Raw genomic sequence first — 20,778 nt, 5'->3', positions numbered from 1 at the left:
AATACCTTGCTTAAGTCTATCAGTTGGTATTGGACCATCCCCAGGTCATTCTTCAGGGTCCAGTTTTTGTCATTAGGGGGTTCCTAACTCAGACTTCTCATCCAAGTTGCTGATTGAACTTACTGTGAAAACACCTAGATGGTAGAAGGCAAGCAGTGGAATGTCTCTGGGTATCTGAGAAATATACAGAAAGCATTTAAGAGAATTTAATCATTTTTTTCTCCCTTTCCTTAGATTGAATAGGGAAAACCTGCTTTCTGCAAACAACTGAAAAAGCTGCACTTACAAACTGTTTCTTTGGCCCTCATCGAGAAGCTGGAACTTGTATTGTGAGGCCCCTGATGGGACAAGCTCTCAACTGCTGATCACCCAGTGATTGTCACCATGGCCAGCAAGAGGAAATCCACCACACCATGCATGATCCCAGTAAAGACGGTGGTGGTGCAGGATGCCAGCATGGAGGCCCAGCCCACTGAGACCTTGCCTGAAGGACCCCAGCAGGATCTGCCCCCAGAAGCACCTGTTGCCAGCAGTGAGGCAGCGCAGAACCCCAGCAGTACTGATGGCTCTACACTGGCCAATGGGCATCGGAGCACTTTAGATGGCTATTTATATTCCTGTAAATACTGCGATTTCAGATCCCATGATATGACTCAATTTGTGGGACATATGAACTCAGAGCACACAGACTTTAATAAAGACCCAACTTTTGTATGCAGTGGGTGCAGTTTTCTGGCAAAAAGCCCTGAGGGGCTTTCCTTGCACAATGCCACGTGTCACTCCGGGGAAGCCAGCTTTGTGTGGAATGTGGCCAAGCCAGACAATCATGTGGTTGTGGAGCAGAGCGTCCCTGAGAGCACCAGCACTCCTGACTTAGCAGGTGAGCCCAGTGCCGAAGGGGCCGATGGACAGGCAGAAATCATCATTACCAAAACTCCAATCATGAAGATAATGAAAGGCAAAGCTGAAGCCAAAAAAATTCATACACTCAAGGAGAATGTCCCTAGCCAGCCTGTGGGTGAGGCCTTACCAAAGCTGTCGACTGGAGAAATGGAGGTGAGAGAGGGGGACCATTCCTTCATCAACGGGGCAGTTCCAGTCAGCCAGGCATCTGCCAGCTCTGCAAAAAACCCCCATGCTGCCAACGGGCCCCTGATAGGAACAGTGCCAGTTTTGCCAGCTGGCATAGCACAGTTCCTCTCCCTCCAGCAGCAGCCCCCAGTGCATACCCAACACCATGCCCACCAGCCACTGCCCACAGCCAAGGCCCTTCCCAAAGTGATGATCCCCCTGAGCAGCATTCCAACGTACAATGCAGCCATGGACTCTAACAGCTTCCTGAAGAACTCCTTCCACAAGTTCCCCTACCCCACCAAAGCCGAGCTCTGCTATTTGACTGTGGTGACCAAGTATCCAGAAGAACAGCTCAAGATCTGGTTCACAGCCCAAAGGCTGAAGCAGGGGATCAGCTGGTCCCCTGAGGAGATTGAGGATGCCCGGAAAAAGATGTTCAATACAGTCATCCAGTCTGTGCCTCAGCCCACAATTACGGTTCTAAATACCCCACTCGTCGCCAGTGCTGGCAATGTACAGCATCTCATCCAGGCCGCTCTCCCAGGTCATGTTGTGGGGCAGCCAGAGGGTACAGGAGGGGGACTTCTGGTCACTCAGCCATTGATGGCCAATGGGTTGCAAGCAACAAGTTCCTCTCTCCCCCTCACGGTAACATCTGTGCCCAAGCAGCCAGGTGTGGCACCCATTAACACTGTGTGTTCAAATACAACGTCAGCTGTGAAGGTGGTCAATGCGGCCCAGTCGCTCCTCACGGCCTGTCCCAGTATAACTTCCCAAGCCTTCCTTGATGCTAGCATCTACAAAAACAAGAAATCTCATGAACAGCTGTCAGCTCTGAAAGGGAGCTTCTGTCGGAACCAGTTCCCAGGGCAGAGCGAAGTTGAGCATCTCACCAAAGTGACGGGCCTCAGTACCAGAGAGGTACGGAAATGGTTCAGTGACCGTAGATACCACTGCCGGAACTTGAAGGGCTCCAGAGTGACGATGCCTGGAGATCACAGCTCCATGATCATTGACTCTGTACCAGAGGTGTCCTTCTCCCCATCGTCCAAGGTCCCTGAGGTAACCTGCGTCCCGACAACAGCCACACTAGCAACCCACCCTTCTGCCAAACGACAATCTTGGCACCAGACTCCTGACTTCACACCAACCAAATACAAGGAGCGAGCCCCTGAGCAGCTCAGAGCCCTGGAGAGCAGTTTTGCACAAAACCCTCTTCCTCTTGATGAGGAACTGGACCGCCTGAGAAGTGAAACCAAAATGACCCGACGAGAAATTGATAGCTGGTTTTCAGAGAGACGGAAAAAAGTGAATGCTGAGGAGACCAAGAAGGCCGAGGAGAATGCCTCTCAGGAAGAAGAGGAGGCTGTTGAGGATGAGGGTGGAGAAGAGGATTTGGCCAGTGAGCTAAGGGTATCTGGTGAAAATGGCTCTCTGGAAATGCCCAGCAGTCATATCTTGGCAGAGCGCAAAGTCAGCCCCATTAAAATCAACCTGAAGAACCTGCGGGTCACTGAAGCCAATGGCAGGAATGAGATTCCAGGGCTGGGTGCCTGTGACCCTGAGGATGATGGGTCAAACAAACTGGCAGAGCAGCTCCCAGGCAAAGTGAGCTGCAAAAAGACTGCCCAGCAGCGGCACTTGCTGCGGCAGCTCTTTGTCCAGACACAGTGGCCGAGCAACCAGGACTATGACTCCATCATGGCCCAGACAGGTCTGCCGCGGCCGGAGGTGGTGCGCTGGTTTGGAGACAGCAGGTACGCATTGAAGAATGGCCAACTCAAGTGGTACGAAGACTATAAGCGAGGCAACTTTCCACCAGGTCTACTGGTAATTGCCCCTGGCAACCGGGAGCTCCTGCAGGACTATTACATAACACACAAGATGATGTATGAAGAGGACCTGCAGAACCTCTGTGACAAGACTCAGATGAGCTCCCAGCAGGTCAAGCAGTGGTTTGCTGAGAAAATGGGGGAGGAGACCAGAGCCGTGGCAGACACAGGCAGTGAGGACCAGGGCCCTGGTACTGGTGAGCTCACAGCAGTTAACAAAGGGATGGGTGACACCTATTCAGAGGTGTCTGAGAACAGTGAATCGTGGGAGCCCAGTGTCCCTGAGGCCAGCTCAGAGCCCTTTGACACATCGAGTCCCCAGGCTGGACGTCAGCTCGGTAAGGAGTCCACAGGGGTCATGGCTATCCTATGTGGGTAAGGGGCGGATGCACTTATGGTTGGGCGCTGAATTTACTGCACAGGGGCATCTGCTGTCTCTAAGACTGCCTGGCAGCAGCATTAACTGCCTGGCTGCTTCAGAGGACAACTAGCAGCAGGAGCCATAGGAACATAATATGATAAATGGTTGAGAGCTGTTTTTTGTTTCATGTGTTTTTAAAAACCTGCACAGGGGAAGGAACATGGTGACCCTAAAGGGTCCAAGCTTTTTTAGCCATTTCTTAGCAATAGGAAGCAGGTCAAAACATCCTCTGAGTCAGGCAGATCCACAGCCACTGGGTAGGAGAGAGCAATAGGACATGAGTTGAAATTCAGCTCAAATTGATGAACAAAAGGAAAGAGAGCCTTTAATTGTCCTTAGATACATAATGTGCTTTTTTCCAATGATGAAAGTCTTGTGTTTCTCTCATTATTCCTGATGTAGAAGAAATGTTTATTATAATGGGAAATCACCTTCCTTCTTTGACATATGGAATCAAAAGCTTGAATTTTGTTCCTCAGTTTCTCTAGATCATACTCAAAAGCAAAATGTATTATAGAAGGTTATTTTTATTTAAGACATAGTTTTGAAGCCACAGACAAGTCATGTTATTACGTGTTGATTTTCTAGGTTCCTGGTCACTGAGTTCCCAGCCTCTCCCTTCCCTCCTTACCCTTTGACATTTGTGTTCTCATTAGAGACCCCATCAGAGGGCAGCCAGAAGCTCAGGTGAGAGCCAGGAGGGCAGAGTGTTGTAGAAGCTGAAGGGATTGGGGGTTCCAAAATGGCAGCGTTGCTAGTTGAGTTGGCAATGGTGGGAGGGGGTACAGGAGACAGTATCTGTGGTGTTGGGCAATGTGATGGTTCCCTAGTGACTTTGGCATGAGCTGCCTCAGTGTGGGGCCTTGTGTTTGGCACCTCATCCCCAGGGCCAACCGTCGTGCCCTATCCCTCAGAAATCCCACAGAATTTCCTGGATGGTGTTCCATTGTTTCCATACAATAGCCAACGATTGTTGTTTGTTTATTTTGGCCTGGCAAATCCCAGCTCCTCCACCTCAGTTGCTTTCTACTTAGGATGTCTTAAAAAGGACAAAATTCTTTTTCTTTCTCTGAATATTTTAAATTCATTTGAACATAACAATTTGAAACATAGTTATGCTGTTATTTCTTTACTCAGTTAAGGAAAAAGAGACTTCCTTGTTGGCCCATAATTTGGTGGGGTGGTGGGGGCAGGGAGTACCACGTCATCCATCGGTTTAGCATTTGCAGAAAGCCTATTCTTCTCATGTTCACATACTAAGGCAAAATCCGGTTCCACAAAGCCCACAGTGAGAGCAAACACCTGGTGGAGCCTAAAGTCACTAGTCAGCAGTTAGGGTTGGAGTACACAGGGCCACTGGCTCCCTTATGGCCTCCTCCAACTCCAGACATGTTTTCAGTAGGGCAAGAGTACAACAAAACACTCCCCTCCTTTGGGGCCCACAGCTCACAGCCTGCTTTATAAAGTAGCTGGTGGCACACCCTGGAGTCAAAACAACAGGTTTTTACAGCTGGTTTGACCTTTTTATAATGCAGAGCAGGTAGTCTCTCCTGCAAGTCTTGTCCAAGTTGCTAAGTTGGCCATTATGTTATACCCAGCTCTATGCTTCTTGTGATATACCAGTAGGCCAGGGTGTCATGCTCAAGAGAGATAAGGATGTTTGAACAAGTTTATTACAAAAGCTTACATGGAGAATGATGTTATGGAAGATGTTATGGCAGTAGCAGCACCAGGAATCCTTTCCTCCACCAAAACAATTGAACTGGCAGTAAATGTCTCAAGCAACTGTTTTGGGACTCAGAAGTCTAGTTGAACACTTGCAACATCCAGGGAAGAGCTTGATAGAGAGGCTTATAAATTTTAATGGGTTTTTTTTTTGTTTCACATAGCAGCATACCCAAGCTCTGCAGTAGGCAACTGTGGAAAATGTTCCTGGTGCAGACTGTTGGTGCCAGGGTGGGCAATAACAACTTTGTCCTCCAAAAGTCAAGTTTTTGTGGCCAGGTGTGGTGGCTCATAACTGTAATCCCAGCACTTTGGGAGGCTGAGGTGGGTGGATCACTTGAGGTCAGGAGTTTGAGATTAGCCTGGCCAACATGGTAAAACCCCGTCTCTATTAAAAATACAAAAATTATCCAGGCATGGTGGTGAGTGCCTATAATCCCAGTTATTTGTGAGGCTGAGGCAAGAGAATCACTTGAACCTGGGAGGCAGAAGTTGCAGTGAGCCAAGATGACACCACTGCGTTCTAGTCTGGGCAACAGAGTGAGGCTCCATCTCAAAAAAACATATATATATATATATATATATATATATATATATATAGTTTTTATGTTTTGATTGCTGATTACTGCATTTAATCACTGAGGGGGCCAGTGCAGAGGCTGATCATTGTCTCAGCTCCCTTGGGCAGAAGGAGCTTTCTAGCCACAAGGGGTTTTAAAGAGACAGTACCTTTTTTTTTTCTTTATTCCTCCTTTTGGCAAGCCAGATATTTAAGGAAATCTTAGGTCACTGGTTAACCACAGAGATATCACAACAGAAACTTCACTGACCCCATACCACAAAGAATACACACTTCACAGAAATAGTTGGAAAAGTCACAGATAGTTGGCTCTAGCCCTCAATAAACAAAAATCAACAATCTCTGAGGCATGAGAGAATTAGATTCTCAGTTACCACAATGTAATACTCATAATGTCCAGTTCTCAACAAAAAATTACAAAACATAAAAAGAAATAGAAAAATATGGTCTATTCACAGGAGAAAAATTGACAGACACCATCCTTGAGGAAGGCCGTTGGGATTATTACCCAAAGACATTAAATCATCTATCCTAAGTATGTTCAATGAGCTAAAGGAAACCATGGACAAAGAACTAAAGGAAATCAGGAAAACCATGCATGAACAAAATGAGAATATCAATAAAGAGATAGAAATTATAAAAAGGAACCAAACAAATTCTAGAGCTAAAATGTATAATCCCTAAAATGGAAAACATACTAGAGGGATTCAACAAAGATTTGGGCATGCAAAAGAAGAGAAGAGTGAATTTGAAGAGAAAATAATTGAAATTATCCAAAGGAACAGAAAGAAAAAAATATATAGAAAAAAAACCTGAAAGAGCTGTGGGACATCATCAAACATACTAATATACTCATATATTCATATAGTTATTATATTCATTAGTATATTCATACTAATATACTCATATAGGAATCCCAGAAAAAGAAAAGGGACAGAAAGAATATTTCAAGAAATAATGATAGAAAATTTCCCAAACCTGATGAAAGACATGAATCTACACATCCAAAAAGCTAATAAAATCCAAGCAGGATGAACTCAGGTCCACAAGACATATTAGAATTGTCAAAACCTAAAGACAGGATTTTGAAAGCAAGAGAGAAGCAACTCGTCACATACAAAGAATTTTCGACAAGATTAACAGCCAATTCATCAAAAACCTTGGAAGCCCAAAGGCAGCAAGATGATATATCTCAAGTCGTGAAAGAAAAAAAAACCCTCTAAACCAAGATTTCTATATGTGGCAAAACTGTCTTTCAAAAATGAAAGAGAAATCCAGACATTTCGAAATAAAATTGAAGGAGTTATTTCTAGTAGACGTGCCCTAGCAGAAATGCTAAAGGGAGTCCTTCAGGCTGAAATGAAAGGATACTGAACAGAAACTTGAAGCCGTAAGAAAAAATAAAGAGCAGTAGTTAAGATAACTTTAGAGGTATATATAAGAGCCAGTACTATTGTACTTTTGGTTTATAACTTTTTCTCTTTGTGCTTTATAATTTAAAAGACAAATTCATTAAAAAATTATAAATCTATATTAATGGGCATAGAATGTAGTAAGATGTAATCTGTGTAATAAAACAAATTAGTGCATTGCAAACAAAACAGAATCAAAACAGTACATTATGGACAAATAAATACAAGAGGAAGTAGTAATGGAATTGAGGAATCAAAAACGTATAAGACAAATGAAAAACAAATAGCCAAATGGCAGAATTAAATCCTTGATCAGTAATCACATTAAATGTAAAGGGATTAAGCTCTTCTATTAAAAAGAAAGATTGGCAGATTGGAGTAAAAAAAATAAAGTGTTTATATGCTGTCTTAAGAGACTCATGTTAGATATAAGGACACAAGGAGGTTGAAAGTAAAAGGATAGAAAAAGATACACCTAGAAAATAGCAATCATATGACAGCTGAGGTGTCTATATTATCACTAGACAAAATAATCGATTTTTTCCTGGAGAAAAAAAAATATTTATATAGTAAATATATACAATTATATATTCTATATAACTTGCATATGTTATATATATGTTAACATATGCATATGTTATATATATATAATATATAATTTAGAATTAGCCAGCCAGACTCAGCTGAGATAATCCCAGTTTTGTTGGCAATATAGAAAGCATTGTAATCAGGAGCCGGTTGAACATATGCCTTCTTCTCTCCATCAGCCCTGATCAGTGTGTTGACTTTGATCACATCAGTGTCATAGAGCTGCTTCACAGCCTGTCTGATCTGGTGCTTTTTGGATTTTAACGTCTGCAGTGAACACAGGTGTATTGTTGTCTTCTGTCTTCTTCATGGCAGACTCAGTGGTCACTGGTCAGTGAGAACTTGATGATGGCATAGTGGTCAAACTTATTTCTCCTGGTAGTGATCTTCTGAGGATACTGAGGCTGCCTTTGGAGTCATAATGTCTTGGGCCACAGGAAGGTGGGTGATGTGTGGATCTTTTTTTTTTGTTGTTGTTGTTGTTGTTGTTGTTGTTGGCTATGTGGATGCCTTTCAGCACTACCTTCTTGGCCTTTAAAGTCTTCACTTTGGGATCAGCTTTAGGAAAGCCAAGAGCTTCCTCCTTCACCTCCAGCATGCTCTTTTGAAAAAGGCACACAAAATAAACTTTAAATCAAGAAAGGTTACAAAAGACAAAGAAGGATATTATATTGATAAAAGATGTACTACATATCTCTAACAGAGCTCCAGAACATGTGAAACCAAAATGACAGAATTAAAGGGAGAGAGATACAAAAATAGTTGGAGACTTTAATACTCCATGTCCAACAATGGATATAGAAACCAGATAGAAGATCAGTCGGGAAACAGAGGATTTGAACAACACTCTAAGCAAATTAAACCAAATAGACATAAACAGAATACCACCCAACAACAGCAGAATACACAGTCTTCTCAAATTCACATGGAATATTCTCCAGGATAAACCATATGTTAAGCCATGAAACAAGTGTTAATAAATTTTTTAAAAAAATTATACAGAGTGCATTTCCAATTTCAGTGGAATGAAACTAGACATTGAAAATAGAAAACTGGAAATACACAAATATGTGGAAATTAGCACACTATTTAAAAACTAGTGGGTCAAAGAAGAAATCATAAGGGAAATTAAAAAATACCTTGAGACAAATGAAAACACAACATACCAGAACTTATGGCACATAGAGCAATCCTAAGAGGTAAATTTGTAGTAAATGCATACATTAAAAAAGAAGATCTCATGCTGGGTGCAGTGGCTCATGCCTGTAATCCCAGCACTTTGGGAGGCTAAGGTAGGTGGATCACTGGAGGTCAGGAGTTCGAGACCAACCTGGCCAACATAGTGAAACCCTGTCTGTACTAAAAATACAAAAATTAGCTGGGCATGGTGGCAGGCGCCTGTAATCCCAGCTACTAGGGAGGCTGAGACGAGAGAATCATTTGAACCCAGGAGGCGGAGGTTGCAGTGAACTGAGGCCACACCATTGCACTCCAGCCTGCGCAACAAGAGTGAAACTCTGTCTCAAAAAATAAAAAATAAAACTCAGTTGGGCATGGTGGCTTGCACCTATATCCCAGTGCTTTGGGAGACCAAGGCAGGAGAATCACTTGAGGCCAGGAGTTTGAGACCTGCCTGGGTAACAAAGTAAGATCCTGTCTCTGCAAAAAAAGTAAAAAAAATAGCCAGGTGTGGTGGCATGTTCTCGTAGTGCCAGCTACTCAGGTGTCTGAGCTGGGAGAATTGTTTACCAGGAGTTTGGGCTTATAGTGAGCTATGCTTGCACCACTGCATTCCAGCCTGGGTGACAATGTGAGACCCCATGTCTTAAACTTTTTTTTTAAAGATCTCGAATCAGTAACCTAAATGTACACTTTACAGAACTAGAAAAGAGCAAACAAAACCCAAAGTTACCAGAAGGAAGGAAATAAAGGTTAGAGCAGAGATAGAGAATCAATGAAACCAAAAGTTGGTTCTTGAAAAAACAAAACTGACAAACCTTTAAATAAGAATGAAAGAGAAGACTTAAATTAGTAACATCAGAAAGGAAAGAGGGGATGTTACATTTTCACATGAATATATTTTCACAAGAATATAAGAGACTACTATTAACAGTTATGTGCCAATAAATTGGGTAACCTAGATGAAATTCCTAGAAACCCACACTCTCCCAAAATCAACTGATGAAGAAATAGAAAACCAAAATATATCAATAATTGGTAAGATTGAATCTGTTATCAGAAACATTCCAACAGTGAAAAGCCTAGGACCCCTGGTGAATTCTTCCAAATATTGAAAGAAGAATTAACACACCAGTTCTCCTCAAACTCCTCCAAAAATATTAAAGAGGAGTAAATGCTTCTTAACTCATGAGGTCACCATTACCCTGACACCAAAGCAAGACAAGGGCACTACAAGAAAAGAAATCTACAGACTAATATCCCTTATGAATATAGATAAGAAAATCGCCAACAAAATAGCAAGCCAAATTCAGCAGCATACTAAAAGGATTATACCTCACGACCAAGTGGGATTTATCCCTGCAATGCAAGGATTGCCTGGCACATGAATATCAATGTAATACACCACATTAAAAGAATAAAGAGAATAAAACACATCATCCTAATTCAAGCAGAAAGAGCGTCTGACAAGTCAACATGCTTTCATGACGATAAACATTCAATAACTAGGAATATGACAATATGATAAAGACCATATATGAAAAGCCCGCAATTAACATCATACTCAACAGTGGTGAAAGACCAAAAACTTTTCCCTTAAAATCAGGAATGAAATAAAGATGCCCACTTTTGCCACTTCTGTTCAAAACAGTATTGGAAGTTCTAGCCAGAACAGTTAGGCTAAATAAATAAATAAATAAATAAATAAAAGTATCCAAGTTCGAAAGAAAGAAGTAAAATGATCTTTGTTCACAGATGACATGGTCATATATGTAGAAACTTGAGGCCGGGTGCAGTGGCTCACGCCTGTAATCTCAGCACTTTGGGAGGCCAAGGCAGGCAGATCACGAGGTCAAGAGATCGAGACCACCCTGGCCAACATGATGAAACCCTGTCTCTACTAAAAATACAAAAATTAGCTGGGCATGGTGGCACATGCCTTTAGTCCCAGCTACTAAGGAGGCTGAGGCAGGAGACTCACTTGAGCCTGGCAGGCGGAGGTTGCAGTGAGCTGAGATCATGCCACTGTACTCCAGCCTGGTGACAGAGTGTGACTCCTTCTCAAAAAAAACAAGCAAAAAACTTGAATCCACCAAAAAAAAAAAAAAAAAAGAGCTAATAAATAAACTTGGCAACGCTGCAGGATATAAAATCACACAAAATCAGTTGTATTTAGCTGGGCACAGTGACATAACTGTAGTCCCAGCTACTTGGGACGCTGAGGCAGGAATTCAAGGAGGCCAGCCTGGGTAACATAGTGAGACCCTATCTGTTTAAAAAAATTGGTTGTATTTTTATGCACTTGCAATGAACAATCTGAAAAGAAAATTTTAAAGATGGTATCATTTACAATGGCATCAAAAAGAAAAAGTGCTTAGGAATAAATTTAACCAAGGAGGCAAAAGAAGTGTGTCTTGAAAACTACAAAATGTTGCTGTAAAACATTAAAGATGACCTAAATAAATAGAAAGATATCCCATGTTCATGGATTGACATTAAGATGTAGATACAACCCAAAGCCAACTACAGAGTCAATGTAAAATCTATCAAAAGCATAGTCGCATTTTTACAGAAATAAGAAAATCCAGGAAGACCCAACCAAAATGGCTGACTAGAGGCATTTTGTACTCACCTCTTCCATTAAGAACAAAAATAGAGAGTAATCACACTTTGAATAGATTATCCAAGACAGAACACTGGAAATCACAGAAAAGAGACAGGAAACAAGGAAGGAAAAAGAAGCAAGGCAGCTTGTTCAGCTGGGATTGGCAGGGAACTGAGAGAGACCCCCCAGAATGGGGAAAAGGTAAGCAAGAGACCCTCAGTGGTCCACATTTCCACCATGAAAGGATTCTGCAGTTCTAGCCATGGGAGAGCTCCTCAGCCCTTGCAGTCCCTGAAATATAACATGGGTGGTGTCAGGAGATAGTTCAATGGCACTACTCCAGAAGGGAGCTTGCACTGGGTCCCCCACACTTCCTGAGAACTAAACAGCTACAGCAAGATGCCATTTAAAGCCCAGTCCCCAAAAGACTGTACACTGTCCTGGAGTCCCTGGGTGCCAGGGCTGAGGTGTAAGAGAACTGCAAACTGTTTTCCCCAGAGCTGAGGTGCAAGTGACTGTGAGTTACTGCAGCTGGGGCCGAAGCACTACAAGGCATATGCTCTTGCTGTTGTGGCTGAGGCACAACCATAGTGCCAGCTACCATAGCAGGGGCTGAGGCACCAGTGCCACTGGAGCTGAGTGAGATGTGAGTGGCACATACATTCCCCACTGGCCAGTAACCCCGTGCTCCCCAATGGAAGGCAGTAGTACAGCACTGCCACTCCCTATCCAAGCATTCTGAAGGTGGCCTAGGGATTGCCCTGCCTCTGCCCACCTTGGTTGGCAGCTGCACACATCAGAGGGAGCCTGAGGATTAGACTGCCCAGCCTAGCCCACTACCATTGGCACCTGAATGCTCTTTTTGGGTGCCTGAGGTTGTTGGGGCTTACCCACCTGGCTACTACTACCTGTATGTACCACTTGTGGGCCTGGAGAATGGGCCGCTCAGCCTGTTGCAGCCACTGCCAACACAAACACATATCACTTGGGACCCAGAGGGTCATTTCAACACTGTCACTGCCATCTCCCATGCCACGCCAGCTGCCCAGGGGCCTGAGAACCTGCCCACATGCCTGGGAACTGCTGCCACTACTGACATCCGAGTAAGCCACCCGAAAGCCCAAGAATCAGCCTGCTTGGACCCACTGACACTGGTGCCATTGTATGCTGCTCTGGGGTCCAAAGACAGACATGCTTAGCCCACTGCTGCTACCACTGGTGCCTGGAGAATGGCCCACCTGGCATTCCAGTCCTTAGCAAAATTTTACCATAGCTTCCACTAATAACTACTGAGCCACTGAGGAAATCACAGATACCACTGAGGCTATTTATAGCCAAAGAAATCATGCAGAGACTACACTACTGCACATACCAAGAATCAAAGCCAAAGTGTCCTACCCAGCCGACACCATAGATACATCTAGGAAAAAGTCCTCCCCTACAAATGGAAATACAGAAAATTGGAAGAAGCAGCTGTTACACTGGATGTGCAGATATCAACATAAGGACACAATAAACATGAAAAAGCAAGGAAATATGACACCTCCAAAGGAACACAATAAATTTCCAGCAATAGATTCCAATGAAAAATAAACTCACAAAATCCCAGAAAAAGAATTCAAATTTTTGAGTGTAAGGAAGCTCAGTGAGATGTAAGAGAATGTGAAAAAGAAATAAAAACAATTTGGGAAATTAATGATAATTTTTAATTATCAAAGAGATATGTGTCATAAGCAAATTCTGGAACAGAAGACTTCATGAAACAAAGTACAGAATACAATTGAAAGCTTCAACAATATATTAGATCAAGCAGAAAAAAAAAAGTCTTAGAGCTGGAACACAGGTCTTTTGACATAACTCAGAAATAAAAAAGAATAAAGAAAAATGAGCAAAGCCTTTGTGACATATGGGACACAATAAAGCAACTACATATCTAAATTATTGGGATCCCAGAGGGTTAAGAGAAAATGAAAGAGTGAGAAAACCTGTTTAATGAAACAATATTAATAGGTGAAAAACTTCCCAAATCTCAAAAGAGATTTAGACATCTAGATATAGGAGGCCCTGATAGCCACTAAACAGATACAGTGCAAAAAGGTTTTCTCCATGGCATATTATAGTCAAACTGTCTAAAGTCAGATGATTCTAAGGACAGCAAGAGAAATGTGTCTAAGCAACTATAAAGGAAGCCCCATCAGACTAACAGTGGATTTCAGCAGAAACCTTACAGATCAGGAGAAAATGAGATGATATATCAACAGGGCTGAAGGGGAAAAAAAGTAAGCCAAGGATACTATGTCTAGCAAAATTACCCTTTGTAAATGAAGGAGAAATAAAGTATTTCCAAGACAAGCAAAAGCTGAGACAATTTATCACCACTAGACTGGCCGTACAAGAAATGCTCACAGGAGTCCTCAACATGGAAGTGAAAGCACAACATTTAACATTATGTAAAACACACGAAAGTATAAAACTCACTGGCAAAGCAAACACACAGATGAGGAAAAGACTCAAATGCTACCACCACAGAAAACCACCAAACTACAATGCCAAACAAAAAGGAACAAAAAATACATAAAACAATTAGAAAACTACAGTATAACAATAATAGAACCTCACATGTCAGTAATCCTTGAGTGGGCATGGTGACTTATGCCTGTAATTCCAGCACTTTGGGAGGCCAAGGTGGGCCGATCACCTGAGGTCAGGAGCTTGAGACCAGCCTGGCCAACATGGTGAAACCCCATCTCTAAAAATACAAAATTAGCCAGGCATGGTGGCACATGCCTGTAATCCCAGCTACTCAGGAGGCTGAGGCAGGAGAATTGCTTGAACCCAGGATGCAGAGGTTGCAGTGAGCTGAGATTGCACCCCTGTGCATCAGCCTGAGCTACAAGAGCGAAACTGTCTCAAAAAATTATCATGTGGCATTTGTACCAGAAATGCAAGGATGGTTTAACATACACCATTCAGTAAATGTGGTACATCACATCAACAGAATGAAGAGCAAAAATTGTATGGTTATCTCAATAAACACAATAAAAGCATTTGATAAAATTCAACATGGCTTCATGATAAAAAAAAAAAAAAAAAAACACAGAAAACTGCATAGAAAGAAGATAGTAAAGGCCATAAATGATAAACCCACCACTAATATCATATTAAATGGGGAAAAACTGAAAGTACCTCTTCTGAGAACTGGAACATGACAAGGATGCTCACTTTCACCACTCTTATTCAACATAGTACTGGAAGTTCTAGCCAGAGAAATCAGGCAAGAGAAAGAAATAAAAGGCATCCAAATTGGAAAAGAGAAAGTCAAATTGTCCCTTTTTGCAGATGACATGATCTGATACTTAGAAAAACCAAAAAGACTCCACCAAAAATCTCTTATGGCTGATAAGCAAATTCAGCACAGTTGCGGGATATGAAGCTAACATACAAAAATCAGAGTTTCTATACACCAATAATAAAATAGCTGAAAAAGAAATCAAGAAGGTAATCTGATTTACAACAGCTACCAAAAAAATAAATAAATAAATAAATAAATTTAATCAAGTAAGTAAAAGATCTCTGCAAGGAAAACTGTTAAACACTGATGAAAGAAACTGAAGAGGACACAAACAAATGGAAAGACATCCCATGCTTATGGATTGGAAAAATTAATATTAAAATGACCATACTGTCCAAAGCAATCTACAGATTCAATGTAATTGCTATCAAAATACCAATGTAATTTTTTGACAGAAGTAGAAAAAAACCCTAAAATTTGTACAGGACCAAGAAGGAGCTAAAACAGTCAAAGCAATCCTGAGCAAAAAGAACAAAGCTGTAGGCATCACATTACCTGACTTCAAAATATATCACAAGGCTATAGTAACCAAAACAGCATAGTATTGGTATAAAAATACACCCACAGACCAAAGGAAAAGAAAATAGAACCCAGAAATAAAGCCACATATTTACAGCCAGCTGATTTTCAACAAACGTGCCAAGAACATGCAATGAGGAAAGGACATCCTCTTCAATAAATGATGCTGGGAAAATTAGATATCCATAAGCAAAAGAATAAAACTGGACCTGTATCTCTCACCATATACAAAAGTCAACTCAAGACGGATTAAAGATTTAAATATAAGACCTTGAATTATGAAACTACTAGAAGAAAACTTAGGGCAGAACACTTCAGGACATTGGTCTGAGCAAAGATTTTATGGCTAAGACCTGAAAAACATAACTAAAACAAAAATAGACAAAGGGAACTATATTAAACTAAAAATCTTCTGCATAGCAAAGGAAATAATCAACAGAGTACAGAGAAAACATGTTGAGTGGGAGAAAGTATTTGCAAAACTCTTCATCCAACAAAGGACTAATATCTAGATATAAGGAATTCAACAAAAAAAATATTAAAAAATGGGCAAAAGGTGGGGCACAGAGGCTAATGCCTATAATCCCAATACTTTGGGAGGCCGAGGTAGGTGGATCACTTGAGCCCAGGAGTTCAAGACCAGCGGGCAACATGATGAAACCCCATCTCTACAAAAAATACAAAAATTAGCTGGGTGTAGTGGCACATACCTGTAGTCCCAGCTACTCAGGAGGCTGAAGTGGGGAGATCACTTGAGCCCAGGAGGTTGAGACTGCAGTGAGATGTGGTTGTGCCACTGCATTCCAGAGCCTGGGTGACAAAGCAAGACCCTGTCTCCGAAAGAAAAGGTGGGGGGGGGTTGGGGGGCAAAAGACATGAATAGATAATTTGCAAAAGAAGACATATACATGGCTAATAGGTATATTAAGAAATGCTCAACATCACAAAAGGGAAATACAAATCAAAACTACAATGAGATATCATTTTATCCCAGTTAGAATGACTATATTAAAAAGACAAAAAATAATAGAACTGGAGGTCATGTTCATTGGAATATCCCAGGCACAGAAAGACAAATACATGTTCTTACTCATACGTGGCAGCTAAAACACTTGATTTCATGGAGATAGAGAATAGAATGATAGATAGCACAGGCTGGGAAGGGTGTGAGAGTAGAAGGGGGAAATGAAGAAAGGTTGATAAATGGGTATAGACTTATAGTAGATAGAAGAAACAAATGTTAGTTTAATAGCTAATGTTAAATAGCAGACTAGCGTGACTATGGTTAGCAACAACATATTGTATATTTCAAAGTAGCTAGAAGAGAGGACTTGAAATGTTACCAACACATAGAAATAATAAATACTAAGGTGATGGGTACCCTAAATATGCTGACTTGATCATCACACATTCTGTGCATGTAAAAAATATTTACATGTACCCCATAAATATGTAAACTCAATTAAAAAAGAAAAATCCATCCTAAAGTTTATATAGAATCTCAGGGGACCCCAAATAGACAAAACAAATTGAGAAAAAACAAAGTTGAAGGAGTCACACTTACTTGATTTCAAATTGTACTACAAAGCTACAGTAATCAAAACAGTGTGGTACTGGCATAAGGAGAGACATAGAACCAATGGAATAAAATAAAAAGCCCAGAAATCCCCACGTAATGGTCAATTGATTTTTGACAAGGGCGCAAAGACCATTCAATGGGAAAAGAGTCTTTTCACCAAAAGATGCTGGGAAAACTAGGTATCTACATGCAAAAGAATGAAATTGTACTCTTACCTTGTACTATATACAGAAATTTACTTAAAATAGGTCAAAGAACTAAACAAAAAAGCTAAAGCTATAAAATGCTTAGAAGAAAGAAAACAGAATCCTTCCAGATTTTTGATTAGTCAATTATTACCTTTTTTTTTTTTTTTTTTTTTTTGAGACAGGATCTTGCTCTGTTGCCCAGGCTGGAGTGGTACAATCAAAGCTACTGCAGCTTCAGACTCCTGGGCTCAAGCAGTCATCCCACCTCAGCCTCTTGAGTAGCTAGGATTATAAGTGTGCACACCTGGCTAATTTTATTACTATTTTGTGTGTGTGTGGACAGGATCTCGCTATGTTGCCCAGGCTGGTCTTCAACTCCTGACTTCAAGCAATTCTCCCCAGCCTCCCAAAGTGCTGAGATTACAGGCACAAGCTACCCCGTCTGGCCAGGCAATGATTTTGTATGTATGACACCCAAGGCATAGGCAACAAAAGAAAAAAAATAGATAATTTGGATTATGTCAATATCTAAAAATTTTGTGTTTCAAAGAACACTGTTAAAAGAAGGAAAAGAACCCATAGAATGGGAGAAAATAACTGAAAATCATACATCTGATAAGAGATTTATATTCAGAATATGTATAGAACTCCTAAAACTGAACAACAAAACCAATTCAAAAATGGGCAAATGATTTAAATAGACATTTCTCATAGGAAAATATACAAATGGCCAGTAAGTGCATGAAAAGACAAAACATTAGGCATTAGGGAAATGCAAATAAAAACCACAGTGTGATACCACTTCACACTTAAGATGGCTGTTACAAACACACACTCAGAGAAAACAATGTGTTGGGAGGATGTGGAGAAACTGGATCCCTTGTGCATTGCTGGTGGGAATATAAAATGGTACAGCCCCTTGGGAAACAACTTTGTGGTTCTTTAAGAAGGTGAATATAGAATATTACCATATGATCCAGCAATTTCACTCCTAGGTATACACCCCAAGGACTGAAAACAGGGACTCACATATGCATGTACACCAGTGTTCCTAGTGGCATTATTCACAGTAGCCAAAAGGTGGAAACAACTCAAGTACTTACCACCAGATGAATAAACAAAATGTGGCATGTATACATACAGTAGGGTATTATTCAGCCAAAAGAAGAATAAAATTCTGATACATCCTACAACATGGATGGACCTTGAAAACATTTTTGCTAAGTGAAATGTCAAGACACAAAAAGACAAATATTGTACCATTCAGCTTACATGAGGTATCTAGAACAGGTAAATTCATAGAGATAGAAGGTAGAATAGAGGTTACCAGGGGCTATGGGGAGGAGGACATGGGGAGTTACTGTTTAATGGATATATAATTTCTGTTTAGGATGATGAAAAATTTCTGGAAATAGAATGATGGTTTCATGACATTGTAAATATACTTAATGCTACTGAATTGTACACTTAAAATTGTTGTAATGGTAAATTTTATGTTATTTATATTTTACCATGGTTTTTTTCTTAAAGTCAACATGGAAATGTGATGAGTGGATTTGAATCACAAGCATTGGCTCCCCTCAGCTACTAAATCCAACACAAAGTGACATGTTGCTGTCCTTTGTGGGACAGAGCAGGAATGGCAGGGGGTGGCCATGCCGTTGGCATTGTCCTCTTCTGTCTGAGACAGGTAACTTGGGTCCAGGAAGGGCTGGTCTGTTTATCTGTGCCTGGCTTCTCATGGCTTTTCTCAGCCAGCTGCAATTAAGGACCACTTCTGTATGAATCACAGATGATGGGCCTCTCTGATATCAGCCTTACCTTGACTTTGACTTTAGGGTTGAAGTGAAGGCATAAGTAGAATACATATCAGAACTAGACCCAGCTGCTGTTATATTGGAACAGTATGTTCTGGAGAGCCTGGAAGGAGAGGGCAGGATGAAGCATTTTAGGACAGGACTCCAGAGACATGGTGGTGGCGGAAGCCTGGGGAGCTAGGGGGATTTAGTGGGCCTGGAGAGGCCAAACCGCTGCTCCAGCTGCTAGGCCTAGGGTTTAGCGGGGTCTGTCAGAGTCTGATGGCCTTACAAGGTTGAGCCAGCATCCTGTCCTTAACCCACATTCCCTCAGGCTGGAGGGTGGGGGAGTGGGTGGCAGAAGGGCATTGCTCATGGAATTAAGACATCCTCAAAGCCAGTGACGCCACCCTGGTATAGCAAGGACCAGGCTGCCCTGGGGGCTACACAGGTGGCAGCTGCTGTGGAGTGACAGGCATGTGTTTTCTTCTCAGAAACAGACTGAATTTGATCTGATTAATGTGAAGGACTGGCCAGTCTGGGAAACCGCCTGCCACGTGGAAGAGCCAAGCCCGACTCTCTGCTGGCACATGCTGTTCCCATGCCTGGTTGCTGAGCACCTAGGAGAGCTTCCGGAGTCTTCGCAGACAGCCCAGAGCCTGCCGCTACCCTCGGCCTGTCCACCACCAAGCAAGCAGCAAGCAAGATGGGGTTCTCATCAGTTCTTCCTCCCACAATGTAGGACCTTTCCTTTACCTTCCAATGGATAAAATAGTTCAGATTTCATAGTCATATTCATAGACACAGAATCAAGCTTTTAACATATACATCCACCTCTATATGTTAAATAAAACATCAGATTATCAACACTGTCATTACGTAGAAACTTTGGTTAGCCAAGCAGTGCATTGTCATTTATGTCATCTCTAAAAATGACCTGTGTCTGTTCTCTGGGGATTGCTGGGTCACAGATGCCCCTCACCTTCCACAGTCAGGCAGGGAAGTTATAGACACAAAGCTACATCTGGAATCCCTTTGTGCCCCCTTTGTGTTCCTCAAGGAAGCAGTACCTTTGAAGAGATCTCTGCTGCATTAAATGGTGACTGGCTACCTTTCATGCCAGGCTTGCTTTGCCTGTGGGCTACTCAGAACCTGCTGTAACCCTCAGCTCAAAAAATGGACTGGTAATGTGAGTAGTGTTGGATGCTTTACTGCTCTCTTTAGTTGTTACCGTAATCCTGCTTTTTCATGGGAGTTTGAATCGTGGACCATAACTTTTCAGTTATCAGATCAACTAAAGAAACATTTGTTGTTAAGCCTAATGTGCTGACCTATGTGCCTGCATTTTTTTTAATCTAGACATGTTTGGAGTGAGAGAAATATGGAAAAAAGAAATGGGGTAGGGATGTAAGTGGAAGTCTGTAGCCACAGCCTGTAGATTTGACCACTGCAGTTTTCAGAGCCCTTTCTCCACACTCGTTTCAGAGCCTCCTGTGGTTTGGGAAGGAATAACACACTGGCCCATTAGTAAGGGTGAAGGCTGGAGGGATTTGTTGACTTCTTGGAATTATCAGAGGTAGGGTGGTCTTTAGCACAAAGACTTGCATGAGGGATCCCTGGCAGAACACCCAGAATGCCCCTGGCTTCCACGCCGGTCTGGCTGGTGTGCTGGATGCACGCCCGAGGGTGCTGGGCATCACTGGTCCTTGTGAGGATGCTTTTAAAGTTCTATATTTATATCCCCAAACTTGGAAACAAGAACTCTACTTTAGCCTAACCCTCATGTCCTTTTTTGAATTGAGAAAATTACAGGAAAGGGTGCCTTTGAAAATTAGAAAACTTGCTTACAGAGCTGTACTAAATGGTAAATCCTCCATTTCCCCAAGACCGGTTGCTCTGAGAGTAGCTGGTAAAGAGGGGCAAGCTAA

General features: G+C 41.9%; 1 protein-coding gene across 1 annotated transcript; it reads left to right on the top strand.

The window, feature by feature from the left end:
* Nucleotides 1-234: 234 nt before the first annotated feature.
* Nucleotides 235-20,484, top strand: ZHX3 (zinc fingers and homeoboxes 3; the record flags this gene model as incomplete). Its single annotated transcript, NM_001265777.1, is given in 2 exon segments — nucleotides 235-3,244; nucleotides 19,345-20,484. Coding segments are annotated over 2 exon segments (2,871 nt in total). The 3' UTR covers nucleotides 19,356-20,484.
* Nucleotides 20,485-20,778: the final 294 nt, after the last annotated feature.

This window comes from Macaca mulatta, chromosome 10 (assembly GCF_049350105.2).
Source record: "Macaca mulatta isolate MMU2019108-1 chromosome 10, T2T-MMU8v2.0, whole genome shotgun sequence".
In the NCBI taxonomy this organism is placed as follows: domain Eukaryota; kingdom Metazoa; phylum Chordata; class Mammalia; order Primates; family Cercopithecidae; genus Macaca; species Macaca mulatta.
The sequence above is the reverse complement of the archived record's forward strand: the minus strand, read 5'-3'. Positions and strand labels throughout refer to the sequence as shown.